This window comes from Perognathus longimembris, chromosome 24 (assembly GCF_023159225.1).
Source record: "Perognathus longimembris pacificus isolate PPM17 chromosome 24, ASM2315922v1, whole genome shotgun sequence".
NCBI lineage: Eukaryota > Metazoa > Chordata > Mammalia > Rodentia > Heteromyidae > Perognathus > Perognathus longimembris.
In genome coordinates this window covers 17,120,587-17,134,537 of record NC_063184.1, presented here as the reverse complement: position 1 = coordinate 17,134,537, position 13,951 = coordinate 17,120,587, and the positions used below count along the sequence as shown (strand labels likewise).

Genomic DNA, 13,951 nt, shown 5'->3' with positions numbered 1-13,951 from the left:
TTTCCACTTGATCATCTCATTTGATTTTACAAGCTGTGAATTATTTAGCTTAAATGACAGTTCTGGGTTTAAATAAGAAGTAGGACCCCCAGGGGCTAAGTGAGGCATAATGAATATATCTAGTGGGTATTCTGACCAGCATCAAGAGGGACACTTTGGTCCTTTGCCATATAACAATAAATGTCTCCTTCATCTCTGAATATATAAAGTTGAGAAACTGATTAGAACATCATGGGTCACTAGGGCCAAGGATGTTCTATTCCCACAAGATGATTACAAAGGAAATGTTTTTTAAAAAAGGAAAATGAAGTGTAATAATATGTTGAGCGGTTATTTCCTTTATTTTCTTCATCTCCAAATTGGGAAGACTGGAATATAAGAAATTCTCTCACATGTCTCACTAAGAGGTAGACAAATATTAGAGCAAAGAAGAAAGGTAGGTAAAACTACACCTATCACTAGAACTTGGTGTGTTAAGGCTACATGACTTTTCTATAAAGCAAATACTGTGGAAGGTCACCAGGCTTCGACTAGTAACATAGGACCCTGCCCAAGACAATCCATGAAACCAGCCTCAAGACATATGGCATATGTCAACAAGCTGGGACACCCAGCATTCCGCAGGGAGCTTTTGAAGGACTCCCACTATTTATTGTTAAGTGTGACAGTCTGGGAAGGAAGGAAGGAAAACCAGAAACACTGGAGTAAGAGGGCTAAAGAAAAGCAGGGAGGGGTGTAAAAAGAGATGGTCATGCCCTCCTCCATTTGCATTATCCAAGTTAATCATGATCTGTGTGGTTGGAGAAGCTACAATTGTAAATTAAACTGGATGTGTGTGTGTGTGTGTGTGTGTGTGTGTGTGTGTGTGTGTTGGTATTGGATTTGAATTCAGGACTTGGGCACTGTCTCTTAGCTTTTTTTACTGAAGGCGGATGGGCTCTACCACTTGAAAAACAGTTCCACTCCTGTCTACCACTTGAAACACAGTTCTACTGTTTTTTTTCAGTAGTTCATTGGAGATGAGAGTCTCACAGACTTTTTGGTTGGTTTTGAACTGTAATCCTCAGATCTCAACCTCCTGAGTTACTAGGTCTACCAGCATGAGACATTGGTTCCTAGCTGAACTGGACTTTCTTTTTTCTTTTTGTTAGTCATGGGGCTTGAACTCAGGGCCTAGGAGCTATCTCTGAGCTCTTTCCTTTGCTCAAAGGGTGGTATTCTACCACTTTGAGCCACAGTACCACTTCCAGTTTTCTGGTGGTTAATTGGAGATAAGAGTCTCACCAACTTTTCTGTCTGGGTTTGGCTTTAAACCTCAATCCTCAGATATCAGCCTCCTGAATAGCTAGGATTACCGGTGCATGGCAGAACTGGACTTGTTGAAATTCAAGGACAGGAAAAATAAAATGTGTGTTTGAAGTGAAATATCATTGAAAGGAAAAGAGGCCAAGTACATGTATGACTGAGAAGAGTCGCTACAGTAAAGTGGTTGAAAACAGAAGGTGCATTTGATATTCCTTTAACTCTCGGAAGAACTGTGCCTATTTCTTCCATGACAATGTGTATGATAACCCAAGACCAGCTCTCCATGATGCAAATGGAAATAAAATTTGTATTTGAATATTGTGACTGCCCGTGTTCCTGGGTAAGGAGCAGTGATTGGGCCACAGAGCATGAGGTATGGGCCGGATAATTAAAATTCCTACATCTAACAGGTCGAATGACCTCATTTTGTCCTCACAACATTGAAAAAAAGCCGCAGAGGAAAAATATCAACAAACTCCAAAGAAGATAGAAATGTCATTCTCTGACCCTATGTAATAAAAAGGATAGTTTCCCCTCCACTTAAATTCATTTGTAATGTTACAAACATATTTATAAAAACCTATAATAGGTCAAATGAATAATGAATTTATTGTCTCTAATCTGGAATGTAAGGAGCGTGGAAAGCAGCTTCTATCTTAAAAAAAAAAAAGACAGCAAACTGAAAACCAACACAATTCTTAGATCTGTCAGAGAAATAAGGCCACAGGCCAGGTCAATCCACTGACCCCTAAACTAGAGAGAGAAACAGGTACCTACTCCTTAGCTGAGTAGACTCCATCTGCCCAGCTGAATTCTCTGGGCACAAGCATCAGGTAGGAAAATCTGGAAAATAATAAGATCAGTACATTTTAGTTGGAAAATTTGCCTACAGGAGTTGTACAGTTTTCTTTTCTTTGTTTGATTTGTTTTTGTTGCCAGTCTTGGGGCGTGGACTCAGGGCCTGAGCACTGTCCCTTGGCTTCTTTTTGCTCCAGGCTAGCACTCTACCTCTTGAGCCACAGCACCACTTCTGGGTTTTTTTCTATTTATGTGGTGCTAAGGAATCGAACCCAGGGCTTCATGTATACAAGGCAAGCACTCTAACACTAGGCCGTATTCTCAGCCTGTTTTTGAGAAAAGTCTATGCACTGTGTGTGTGTGTGTGTGTGTGTGTGTGTGTGTGTGTGTGTGTGTGTGCTGGGTCCTATGGCTTGAAATCAGGGCTTCAAGCTCTCACTGGTGCTCTATCACTTGAGCCACACCTGAACTTCTAGCTTTTTGCTGGTTCATTGATGATAAGAGTCTCAGGCTTTTCTGCCTGGACTGGCTTCAAACCATGTTTCACAGATTCCACCTTCCTGTATTGTATTACAGGTGTGAACCACAGCGCCTGGCTTTCTCTATACTTCTTGTAAGAAAGAGAGGGTCAGTAATCCATATTGAATGTTTCTGTGATTTTGTTGTGCCAGTGATTTTGTTAACAAGACAAACTCAGAAGAAATTTTTATCAAGGTCAAGCACGCTAAGGCTGACCAACCTGGGAGAAGGGAAATGCCCAGATCCATTCTACCCATCTGAGGTGTTGAAGTAACAGCTAAAAGGCACTCAGGTTCATAGCCTAGCACACTACAAATTACTGAGACTTGTCCAGAAAAAAGCTTCTCCCCACACCTTCCTACCACATTCTGCAAGGCCTACTTGCTGCAACTCCTTTCCACCTAGTATATCAGGTATGGTTTTCAACAACAACAATAAATTACATGGTGAAGTAAAAGAGCAAGTACAGAGCAAGTACCCCAGCTAGACTCACATATGACAAGAACATTGAAATGATCACACTAGGAATTTTCTACTGCTTCGTTAATACAGTACTAGATATGGTGGGAAATGTAGAGTATATGTAAAAACAGATGAAAGAAAGATGGAAATGCTAGAAATCAAGAGTTCTGAAACAGAATTGAAGAATGCCTTTGATGGACTTATCAGTAGCTGAGACATAACTAAGGAGAAAAAAATCTAAGTTATGGTGTGAAATATTTAAAGTAAAAAAACACAGTTACACAGACTTTCAAATATTTTAATTTTTTTAACCAATAGACTTGCCTTGCAAACTTATTCAAAAAGGAAAATTAGAATGCTATTATTCTTGCCACTAGGCCAAATCCCCAGCCCCTAGAATGCTATTATTCTTGAAGACTCACAAATATACAAAATGAAGAGTATTAGAAGACTATGTAAAAGCTGAATAAAATCTCTCCTTATACTTCCTAGATATTTTGATTTTAAAAAGTAGCAATAAGGTGCTTCTGTATAAATGGAAAGAATGGTAGCACAGGCACATGAGGCGAGGATTAGGAATAATTGGTGGAATACTATACAGCCAAGAACCAGACCAATTTCTAACAAAGACGCAAAGGCAATACCATGGTAAAGTCTTCTCAATAATGGTAGAACTTCAGGACATCCATACAATCCATACATAAAAAAACCCCAAAACTTAGTAATACCAAGCCAAGTGTTATCACTAAAAGCATGTACTTCGGGTAATAATGTGGTTCAATTGTAACAAATGGACCACTAGGGTGGGGTAATTTCTGGAGGCATATGCATTTCGAGGTGTATAGGAATTCTCCATACCTGTTTCCTGCAACCACTGTAGTAATTTTTCATTTCCCCGAATCTCCTGTATTTGTTTGTAAAGAGACATGTCTTTACCCCTATTCTTTGGTTGGTGCTGGGAATCAACTTCAGAGCTGATGCCTGCCAGGTAAATGCTCTACCAGTGAGCTATATTCCAGCCCTGAAACTATCCATTTTAACATGCCTGCTTAACTTACTACTCTACTCTTTAATGACTAAAGTGCCCAGGCCCCAAGTTCAACATTATGTTCGTATTCTAAGGGCACTGTTCAAATCAAATTTGCATACCTTGGTAAGCCTCTATCATTGTGTAATCATACCAATCCAGAACATTTTATCCTAGAAAGTCCCTTGTGCTTCTTCTAATCCTTGCTCACCCCACATATTCTACCTCTTCTTGAGTAACATCATATACTATGTATCTTGCATTATTTTCTGTTACTCAAGTTTACACCATTCACCTTTAACTACTGAAGGAGTGTCTTAGTTTCTTTGAATTCTGGGGTAGTTATTGCCTCCCAATGTTTCGAAGGAAATAGTCCACTCACTATCTTGCTTCCGATTGTTGGTTATTATTTTTTGCCAGTCCTGGGGCTTCAACTCAGGGCCTGAGCATTCTCTGGCTTCGTTTTTGCTCAATGCTAGCACTCTATGCCACTTCTGGCTTTTTCTATACATGTGGTGTTGAGGAATGGTATCCAGGGCTTCATGTATACGAGGCAAGCACTCGACCACTAGGTCATATTCCCAGCCCCTTTGTTTTGTTTTTTAATCCAAGACTGGGACTCAAACTTGCTGATACTAGCTTCTGCCCATTGTCTGGCACTTTACCACCTGAGCTACATCTCCCACCCTTCATTTCTGTTCCTAAATCAAGCTATTATTTCTTTGAAGGTAATCTACTTTACTCTTCTTGATTTCCTAATTTGCCATGGTTTTTTGTTTTTGTATCTCTTTCATTTGGACTTCAGTGGGCGTACTCAATGTGCAGCTTAGTCTCTTGTGTCTTAGGAAAAAAAGTTACCTCAAAAACTTATGCTCCAACTCCCTTTATAATAGTTTAGGTCCAATCAGGAGAGAACCACCACACAGGACAAGCAGCAATTTATCATGGAGTGTAAAACAATGACAACTGTAAAAAGATTATAAGGCAGCCCAGGGCTGAGTAGTGCAAGGAAAAACAAACTTGAAAGAGGTATCAAGGTGTCTTCGTATAATGCTCAATGTCTATGCTCAACCTATTGATTAACTAATACTTTGTTGGCTCAGTTTTTTTTTTTTTTTTTTGGCCAGTCCTGGGCCTTGGACTCAGGGCCTGAGCACTATCTCTGGCTTCTTCCCGCTCAAGGCTAGCACTCGGCCACTTGAGCCACAGCGCCGCTTCTGGCCTTTTTCTGTATATGTGGTGCTGGGGAATCCAACCTAGGGCCTCGTGTATCCGAGGCAGGCACTCTTGCCACTAGGCTATATCCCCAGCCCTTGGCTCAGGTTCTTGAGCTGCTGCAATAGACTGCCCTGTACACTGAAGTATGGAAGCAGGCGATCACAACCGATACTGTAGGTTTTCGCGGGAAGTTACCAGATCTCTGCAGACAATTCAGACCAGAAGCCAGCAGTGTGGACCCCTAAACCACCGGTTAAGCTATGCAGCAGCTTATAAAATGCACAAGTTTATGCATAAGGCTCCCCAGGAATCCTGCATGCCTACTCAGATCCTCAAAATGTGAGTATCGAGGTTAGAAGCCATCTTAAAGTCCTGAAAATCTATCTTAAAATACCCAGTAAAAGGCCAGCATGTAATGCTGGATTACCTGTCACTCCCACTTATAATCCTAGTTAGCAAGGTTGAGATCTGAGGATCTTGGTGTGGTCTGCCTGGGCAGGGAAAGTCCATGAAATTAAATTATTTCCAATTAACCATGAAAAAAGTTGGAAGTGGAGCTGTGGCTCAAGTGGGAGAGTGCTAGCACTAAAAATAACCCTCAGGAACAGCACCCACGCCAAGTTCAAGCTCCAGGACTGTCCTGCATGAGTGAACTCACCAAGGATGTAGGTGTGGATCTAAGTCTAGGTACCAGCCTAGCAAGCAAACCAAGAACGCACAGGCCCTAAAACCAGGTATTGGCAAACTAGAAAAAAGGCACACACACACACACAAACTGAAACACTTCCAGCCCTTACATTTTTTTTCACCATTGGCTATGATGTCTTATAAAATCCCATTCCAAATAATTTACATTTTCCACTATATTAGGGAAAAAAAACCCAAGTTGCCTAATGTGGAGACACAGAATGAGATATGGGTTCAAATCTTTATTCAAACTATTTAGCACACTCAGCAAGTACATCTTTGAACCTGCTTAATATTTAACCACTGGTTAAACTATACATAGCAGAATTAGATTTATGTACTATTTCAAGGGTCAATGGGGAAATCAACCTAGTCTTACAATTCAAAATACTGTTAGGTAATCTGCTTTACAGTGTTAACAAAACACGTCCTCTGTAACCACAGTTTTAACTAGTTTCATCAGTGGCTGTAGCTACAAGGGAACATTTGAAAGAGACTTGGAAAATTATATTTACCATATAGAACCACTCAAAATACATCATAATACAAGTTATGGGGCTCTCATTGTTTCAGTTAGAACTGGGGTTTATCCCAATATGTATTTTAGATGATTTCCCAAGGGATGATACTGGCTCTCAAGCATTTTGAAGAAAGCATACTAATTTTTTGAAGACCATGAAAATATCCAAAACCAAACTTGAATATTGAATTCAACTGTGTACTTCACGTTAGCTGGAATGAGTAAGACCATAGTGTGTTTAAACACAGACTTTAATGGTAACAATTCCTTTAGGTTAAGTTTAGCAATTACAAGTCTTATGCAGATGTCACTACTAGACATTTAGTGACTTGCACTGGGTTCCTCATAAAAGACAATTTCACTTAAAACGTGTTTCCATCATTTAACAGTTTGTTGACACAAAACATGACTAATTTAAACCACATCCCCCATTATTAACACAAGATCAGTATCCTAAGTATACTTCAACTAAACCATTAACTTTTAAGTGAGTGTTTCACTACCCCTGAGACCACTAGTTAACTGTGGTTCATACTTACATTAAACGTGAGTACACCCACACAAGAAAGCAAACTAATCAGTCAAAAAAAATGATTATCACACTGCAAACCTGTGGTAGGGGCAGAGCAACAGAATAAATTTACCCTAACAGGCCAATGGTCTTTTATTTGAACTTCTGGCTTAGAGTACAGGGAATATCAGCTCAAAATCAGTACTTAGTCTACTAATGCTCACTTAGCACTAGAGATATCAAATTACTGTAGGGAAGGCAAATTAAGATTTTCATTGTAGATGATTATGTCCAGTGCCTATACATTCAAAAAGGATGGTTTTCCAGGTACTTTAAACTGTTCTCTCAAACCTGGAGAAGCCTCTATGGCTTATTCCCTTAGAAGCAACATATGAAATGTTATATAAAGCATCAAGTCAAAGATAAAGATAACTGGACACTCATTGTTTTGAAGAGACCTGGACATACCCATTGTTACCAATGGCTCAAGGAAGCCATCTTTGTAAATACCTTAAATTGTCTAACATTTAAAAAATGCATCCATCTGAAAATCAATTAGGGATTGTTTTATGAAAAGTGCATTTTATTCATGTTTGGCTTTTCAAGAAATACTGTCTATTAAAGCTGCTGAAAATTGAGTCCCAGGAATAATTTACTTTTAAAGCAGAGCCAATAAGTAATTTCTTACCTTGTGGGGCAACTATGTTACTAATTTCTCATTCATAATTTGAATCAAAGATTTAACACAACATGACATCTCCCCTGAAGAACCCATGATTTTTAAGCAAAAACAAAAAGGAAAAAATTCACTCATTGGAAAAGTTATACTTAGTTATGTTGGTTATTTCCAATGAAAAGTATTTTACAGAATTAACAAAGCCAGAACATCTTCAGAAAGCATGCATTTCACTTCTGGTTTAGAGAAAAACCTTGTCAACAAATCATGTCCAAACTACGTATTAAAATGTTTCATAAACAATTAAACTTTTAACATTTATTTCTAGCTTTCCGCATGTGTCAAACAAGGAATGAGTTGCACATCAAGTGTAAGCAGTGCAAAAATGTGGACGTAGAGACATATGCTAGAATTTGAATACAAGACTTAAGCAATGGGAGTGTCAAAACCAGGAAAAAAGTAAAGCTACAGGATTAGGAAATGTGAAGAATGATAATGCCCTTGTTACTACAGAAGTTTAGTGGCACAAATAGCACTTGTCAAGGGAATTAAAAAAAAGAAAAACCCCAATACAATAGCATCAACTTTTATTCATTCATGTTAAGTCACCTGAAATGGTATCTGCTGCATTTAAATGCTCATTAATGTAAATGGCTGAATAAACCCATTTCCATGGATGCCCAATATCTCATGGTTAAGTCACTTCAACACAGCCTCATAACTCCCACACCAACAGTACTTTATTTTGTAAATTGTGACCCACTATCACTCCCATTTTTTTCCCCCAGCTATCAAGTGTACATGATAAAGAGAAGTTTTAGATAGGGGGATGCACCTGGAAAATAATAAAAATTCCACATACACGTTCCAGAACTGCTAGGTCCCAAGTCCATTTATGAACTCCAGGGCTGCCAGTATCATGTGCAGCATATCAAAGCTACACTATTTGAATAGCTTATTAATTCTGCATAATCAGGTTAAACAATGTGTCAACCTGTAACAGACTGTGCACTTTAACTGAACATGGCAAAATATTCACTCTCTGAACTTTACATCATCATTTGATGTCAAACAATGAAGCAAATCCCATCAGTATATACAAAAACAGCTTTCCATTTACAAAACATTGTTTCCCATACTGATTAATCCAGGCAGCTAACTCATTGGTTTATGCAACTTTATTGAAGAAAAATAAATCAATTACTAGCAGAGCTATTAGTTGATCACTCATCCATTAACAACTTGCATCATTTATTCAGTGCTATATTAAACAGTGTATTGGAAGATAGATTAACTAATAGCTCCAAGCCTCCTAACAATTTAAATGAAAATTACAAAATGTTTGAGACCCTATTTTGGAATACAAAGGGTGTTTTGACTTCCAATTTCCATTCTCTGTAGAACAAGAACAGGTCATTCCTTTATTGACATGCATAAAATACATCACATTTTCTGTTCTGCTGATGCTATAAATTCAATACCAATTCTCCAGCCACATCAGTTATGAGCATAAAGTATATCATGTAACCTCAGATCTCTAACAGTGGAAGGCTTAAACAAGAATGGATGCTGCTAGGATGTTGTTTCCTTTGATGTGACAACTGAGCATCCATCTCCCTCCCCCAGATGGTTTCTTCAGCATGTTAGAGCAGTGAGGAATGGTTTAGTCTCATAACCGAGTTAAGAGTGAAGATATTGGCCACATAATACACATGCTCCATTTTTTAAAAAATTTTCTGAATCTTGGGCAACTGTTCTCTTGTAACTACTTTACAGTTTCTAAAAGCAGTTATTGTCCAAAGCTGGAAGAACTTAAGTCTTCTCAGATGAGCATGTGAATGAATGGAGGGAGGTAAACAAAAAATAAAATTAAAAAAAAAAGATGAGGTCTGATAGGGGAGCAGCCGGATAAGAAATCAAAAAAGGAACAGTAATTTAAAGTTTATTCCAGCTATAATGCAGGTTATTCTGACTTTAAGGTAGCATCACATGGCATACTTCTGAGTCCATTCCCGAGATATTCTGTTGTACCTGTAAATAAAGAAGGTATTTTTAAAAATTAAGTTTAAAATCTGTGTTTTAAATAGAAAAAAATTTCTACTTTTCCCCAGACTCATATTTAAAGTCACTTGTATTGGCTATGGGCCGGGAGGATGGGTACTCAAAGCAGAGAAATGAGACCTCATGTTTTGAAAGCAGTATTATTTTAATAAACATAAAGCAGCATTGAGATTGGGAGGCTAAAAAATACTTTCTCCACCACCATCGAGGTAATTATTAGAAACAAAGAGTGGTTACTGACAAACTTTTAACACTAAAAAATTATTTGACATGTTGAATGTTTTGAAACCTTTGTACAAGTACATAAAAAATACTTTACAGTTCAACAGGATGCTTGTCCAAGTAACATGTAGTACTCAATGTACAAATTAGTAGTTCCCAAAGCTAAAAGCAACAACAACAAAAATTGTATTCTTATCCTTAACTTTGAATTGCTACTTAATCTTGGGCATTATAAGAGAAAATGCTTTTGAGATTTGTGCAGATACTGTAAGACATCAGGGAAGGGTAACTAAAGAACTGGGATAGAGGTATGACTGGACCTGTTACTAAAACCACAAATTACTGTTAACACATGTGGTAACAGATTCTAATAAGCCCCACTGAGACTTCTGGACAGCAATCTATCTCTACAATGGCAAACAGATCATTTTCATTAGGAGATCAACAGGTAATTCACCCACGAGCCAGGTTATTGAAGATCACTAATATTGACAAATGCTATCAATTTCTCCTTAGAGTATATCCAAAGCCAACAAAAATACAGCTGCAGCCTTAAGAAATGAATATATTTCAGAAGGACACAGGAAAACTTTTAGATTTGTCTTTTAAGACATAGATTATCACTAGCTTAATTTCAAATAAAAAAGGTTTTTCTTAAAATTTAACATTCTTTCCCCCAATTCAGAATTATGTTGTTTAAGGATACCCTTTTCAAAAAGCCAGCACTTTAAAAACAAAGGTTTTATTTAGCATACAGGGAGCCACAAAATATAGCTAACATTAATGCATGCTTGTCAGTAATGAACATTTAGTTTAGCTGTTTAGGCTTTAAGTCTTTTTCCGTTAACAACACTCCCTCCTGGCAAAATTAAAAAACAAAACACAACACTAATCCCCATACCTCAACATCCCATATGGTAAATTTACTTTATTGTTATCATGAAGGTGATGTTACAGAGGGAATTACAATTACATGAGTGAGGTACTAAGTACATATAGTATGGGTACAAGTTTCAAACTAACGTTTGGACACCATGTTTGGTAAGAAGTCTTATTTTTTAGCTCGTACTGGGTTTGAACTCTGGGCTTTGCACATGCTAATAAGCAGGTGCTCAAATTCCTTTGAGCCCTTCCCCCAGCCTTTTGTTATTGAATATCAATAGGGTCAACAATGCTGGGGTCACCCTGGACTTGTGCTTTCCTTTCTGTTGCCTGGATTTGGACAAAGCGCATGCTACTGTGCCTAGTCACTGGTAGTGGTAGAGTCTTGAGAAGTTTTATGCCAGGGATGCTGATTAATTCCCTAATCTCAGTCTCCCAAATGGATAGGATTACAGACTTGAGTCAACATGATTGGCTTAAATTTCCATTTACTAGTGCTACCTAACTTTCGCCATGCAATGATACTTTCAAGCAACACTGACTACTGAGTATATTTTCACACTAGATATCAGGCAGTTAAAAGTTTTCAGAAAATTGCCACATCTGTTTGTTACCTTTTGTTAGTTAATACAGTGCCTTAAAGCATGCAGCACTCAAGTGCTGGCAGTATCATGAATAAGCGCACCAGAGTGCAGATCCTCTTACCCTACAACATAGCGTATTTCTCTGTCCACTCTCTTGCTAACCTATTGTACCTAATTGAACAAGTACACTTAGCATTAATTATAACATATGAAAGTTATGATGGTTAAGTTGAACATGAAAATAAGTCCAATAATTGATATTTAGATGCAAAGACTAATTTTCATAAGACAAATATATAATTCTTTTCAAGAAAAACAGTCAAGTGCTTTCTTCTCCCCAACCTAAGAATAAACTAACAGTTGAATGCATTGTATTAAAAAAAAATCCTTCCAAAGGGTAATTCACTGTTACCTATGCTAAGACAGAATTTTTTTTTGCGGGGGTGTGTCGGGGGGGGGGGGCAATTCTAGGGCTTGAAGTCAGGGTCTGGGTGCTATCCCTGAGCTGCTTCTGCTCAAGGCTAGCGCTCTACCACCACCACTTGAGTCCCACCCAGTGTCACTTCCAGCCTTTTATGAGTAGTTTATTGGAGACCGAGTTTCACTGACTTTCCTGCACAGGTTGGAACTGTGATCCTCAGATCTCAGGATTACAGGCCTGAGCCACTAGTCCCTGGTTTTATTATTATTATTATTTGGAGACAAGTTCTCATTATGCATCTCATGCTGAGCTTAAAATCCCCTCCAACCTGTCTCTTGACTTCTGGGATTACAAGCATGTACCGACATACTTGGCCCCTAGTAACTGTCTTTCTCAACAACCATATTTTAATAATTTGCTTACCAGAAACAAACACCAAGTCTTCCTAGCACTGCTTCAACTTAATCCTAATTAGACCACTTTTTAACACTTCAACTACTGCATACTTACTTATCTCTGTCTGTTTTATAGATCCGTGCAATCTCTGGCACTAGGGGGTCATCTGGGTTTGGATCACATAGCAGTGAACAAATGGATAAAAGAACTGCAAAAAAGCAAATGTCTGTTATTTAGATGCCATGTTACTTCTCAAAAGGCACATAAATGGTATTAGAATCCCTGTACTCTACACAGGGTATGGGAGGACTATTAAAAGCATGTGCGCACACCCACCCACCCACCCACCCACCCACCCAGAGCATATCCAGGCTATATTATACTAAGCAAGACAAGATCAATAACCCAATCTTTGCTTCTCTTTAGGTAAGACTTTTTTGTACTTTCAAAGGCTCCAACGAATGTTTTATCTTCTTGACTTTACAGGGTAAAGACCATGATACCAAGAGGACTGGTAACATGAAGCAATGACAGAATTTCACTATTAGCACTAATTATGTCTTTATAGCTCTAGGTTCTTTGCAACCATTAAAGAACATAAGTCTCACTTTGAGAACTTACTAATGTGCCTGACACCATTGGAGCTATTGATAAAAGACTATATTGTACAAATTCTTAAAGAGATGTTGAGAAACTTTGGATGAGAAAAAAAAGCAGCAACTGTCACATAAGCTAAATATTATCTGTCAAGAGCAAACAACTGTAAAACCAAATGCAGAGGGTTGGTTGGAATAAACACATATATATAAAATTAAGAGTAAAGAAGACTGGGTTGGGCATGTGGTTCAAGTGGAAGAGCGTGGGCATAGAAGCACAAAGTCTGATCTCACTCAAACCCCAGTTCCAATAACAAACAACATGTAAATAGATGGCTAATAACTCAGAAAAAAAGGTAAAAGCTTTGTGATGCTGCCCTCAAAAATAAGCCATTACAACTGTCACAAAAGCATGTTATCTTAACAAACCACTATACTTCATTCTATATTTACACAAGTTTTTTTAATTACAGTGATCTCTAGCAATAAAAACCTGCAATCTGGCGTTTGGGTAATGAAGTATGAGTTGAAAATCAAGAGCAAGAAATGGTTCTGGTTTTTTTTTTTTTTTTGCCAGTTCTGGGCCTTGGACTCAGGGCCTGAGCACTGTCCCTGGCTTCTTTTGCTCAAGACTAGCACTCTACCGCTTGAGCCACAGCGCCACTTCTGCCATTTTCTGTATATGTGGTGCTGGGGAATCGAGCCTAGGGCTTCATGTAGGGCTTCAAGTCAAGCACTCTTGCCACTAGGCCATATTCCCAACCCTGTTCTAACATTTTTTTTTTTGGCCAGTCCTGGGGCTTGGACTCAGGGCCTGAGCACTGTCCCTGGCTTCTTTTTTGCTCAAGGCTAGCAATCTGCCACTTGAGCCACAGCGCCACTTCTGGCATTTTCTGTATATGTGGTGCTGGGGAATTGAACCCAGGGCCTCATGTACACGAGGCAAGCACTCTTGCCACTAGGCCATATCCCCAGCCCCCTGTTCTAACATTTTTAAACATGTGGAAAAATTATGACACGACTTCTCTCCCCTTAAAAAGGATTCTAAATTAAATAAAAAATTTAG

The 13,951-nt window shown here is 38.5% G+C and overlaps 1 protein-coding gene across 5 annotated transcripts in view; it reads right to left on the bottom strand.

Annotated features, from left to right (window-relative positions):
• Positions 1 to 8,293: 8,293 nt before the first annotated feature.
• Positions 8,294 to 13,951, bottom strand: part of Ube2d3 (ubiquitin conjugating enzyme E2 D3) — a 29,072-nt gene continuing 23,414 nt past the window's right edge. For all 5 annotated transcript variants that reach the window (XM_048333693.1, XM_048333696.1, XM_048333694.1 and 2 more), the window contains exons 7-8: positions 12,404 to 12,497; positions 8,294 to 9,754 (exon numbers count right to left, since the gene is read on the bottom strand). In XM_048333693.1, coding sequence (XP_048189650.1) covers positions 9,709 to 9,754; positions 12,404 to 12,497 — 140 coding nt within the window. In that variant the 3' untranslated portion in view covers positions 8,294 to 9,708. The remainder of the gene's footprint in view (positions 9,755 to 12,403; positions 12,498 to 13,951) is intronic.